We start from the raw sequence: 2,106 nt of genomic DNA on the forward strand, positions 1-2,106 counted from the left end.
GACAGGCTGGAGGTGAAGACGACCTTCGCCAAAGCCTCCGAAGTGACTATGACGTTCGGAGCCGGGTCCTCGGTGGACTCCGCGGTAAGACCCTGAGGAGGGCGCTCGCCGTCCAATGTCGTGAAATTTTCCACCTTGCCGTCGAGGCGAAGAACGTGCAGGGTGAGCGCCTTGCCATCTTGAACGATGGACACGATGTCGCCCGGGTTGGTGCTGATTTCGCCGGAGAAGCGGTAGACGAAGCCCCTCTGCAGGATCCAATCCTCCCTGCCGGTGACGACCGTCTGGCTATCACGCTGGATGAACGTCGAAGACCACCCCTTCACGTCGTGAATGGAGATGTCGCCGCTGGAGCGGTTGGCAACAGTGGTCTCGTTGAGCAGCAATAAAGCGGCCATGATCGGTAGTTCTAGTCAGACGGGGGATGTGAGCTACGCGTCATTACAGTTTCTGCAACGTCGCTCACAAATGATAAGATTTGCTGTGATATGTAGGATGGGCTGGTTTTCGAGGGGGGCTTGAGGACGGCATACTCTCGCGTCGGCGGTCGACCTTTTATACACCCCAGCCCTCACTTGAGAACTCCATTTGGCGGAAATACGTTGGCTGAGTGAACATCATCGAGCGCAGTCACGAATGATCACCGCTGTCGTGCTAGAACAAAGAAAGTGGAGGATCCTGGGCACCGGTAGTCTGTGTGCGGGGTATGTGGGCGATGGTCGTAACGGTAGCTTGGCTCGGACGCACGTCGACCCTGAGTTGCACACCGCAGCCGCCATGGTGCAGATGACAGACACCGACATGTCGCGGGAGGCACCCTGACCGATGGAGTAAAAGCGTAATTCTTCATTAATCATGGAAGGCTTGCTAGCACGTCGGCTCGCATCTTCCTATCGACATCCGCGTATATCAATGGCTCCATTCTTTTAACGTCAGATATAGCCACGGAACTCACCAGCATACGACCTAGAACGTGACTCCACAGTTATCGTCCAGTTCAAGTCATTTGAGCGGGCTCTTGCATAGTGATTGTCAGACTGACATGCATACAGCAATATCAGCCCTCAGGCATAACACGGTGAAGCCTCGGAAGAAATTGCCTAAAATATGTGTTTCCCAAACAGTATGAAAGCCACAAAAAGAACGCAAATGACATACCGACTGCCACAGTTACGGATGACATGATGAGAGTGTCGTGATCCGAACTCGGCATTCAAGTTCAAGATCCGATATAGATCCAACCAAGTCGGGTGTCCGGCGCCTCCGATGTGGAAGATGGGAGGAGCCGCGACGTGGAAATTGGGAGAAGTCATAGAAAGCCTAACGTCAACCTAGGAGGTTCCGTGCTACTCCGATTGGGTGATTGAACTCCGGAATGTCGAATTCAGTAGTCGATGCTACACGGATCGAACATGTATGCGGAACCTCACTACCTCAGCTGGGTTGAATGGCAGAGCGTGTTGCTTCTTGCTTCTTGCGCACGTTCGGGCTATTTACTGTGAATTCAATACTTGGGGATAGCTCGTGCTGGCGGCGCTTATACCTCGGTCAACTATCCGTTCAATTTCGTGAGGGGAGACCTCAGTGGTTGGAGAAAGCTTCAAGGTCGGAGACGAGCATCGGCCGACTCACACGCGTATATCTGCATGCAATTTCCCAGCGAGGCCTGCCATACGGTCATTTACAGTGCTGATGGTGTCAGTTTGACTGAGCTCAAACTACATACTCTACATCCAAGAGTTCTCGTCGATCGTAATCCGGACAGGCGGTGGGAATCCGGAGCGGATGGGAGAAAGCCGGCAATTGTTCGTCTTCCAGCGCGATGACCGTTCCCCATGGGCATAATAGTCGAAGATCTTCAGATATTGTGAACGAGATATGCAGGGGGGGTGGTATCCTCAGAACACCATGCAGCTGTATTGTGCACGTGGGTGATACGCGGCCCCAGCACTGTGGGGAGTGCATGAGCACATAACAGCGTAGTGAGCAGCATTGACATGTTGAACTATACATACCCGAGAAGGTGCGGGATCGAATACTACTCACTCCCAAAGATCTCGAAGCAAGCCGTCACGATATGCGATGAGCGCAAGCGTCGATGAAGAA

General features: G+C 53.1%; 1 protein-coding gene across 1 annotated transcript; it reads right to left on the bottom strand.

The window, feature by feature from the left end:
* Positions 1-20: 20 nt before the first annotated feature.
* PUNSTDRAFT_139746 (uncharacterized protein) lies at positions 21-398 on the bottom strand (the record flags this gene model as incomplete). The annotated part of the gene is made up of 1 exon (XM_007389473.1): positions 21-398. A coding segment is annotated over one exon (378 nt), but the record flags the coding sequence as incomplete, so codon positions are not given.
* Between the last annotated feature and the right edge of the window lie 1,708 nt (positions 399-2,106).

The sequence above is a fragment of the Punctularia strigosozonata genome (genome assembly GCF_000264995.1).
Source record: "Punctularia strigosozonata HHB-11173 SS5 unplaced genomic scaffold PUNSTscaffold_182, whole genome shotgun sequence".
Taxonomy (NCBI): Eukaryota; Fungi; Basidiomycota; class Agaricomycetes; order Corticiales; family Punctulariaceae; genus Punctularia; species Punctularia strigosozonata.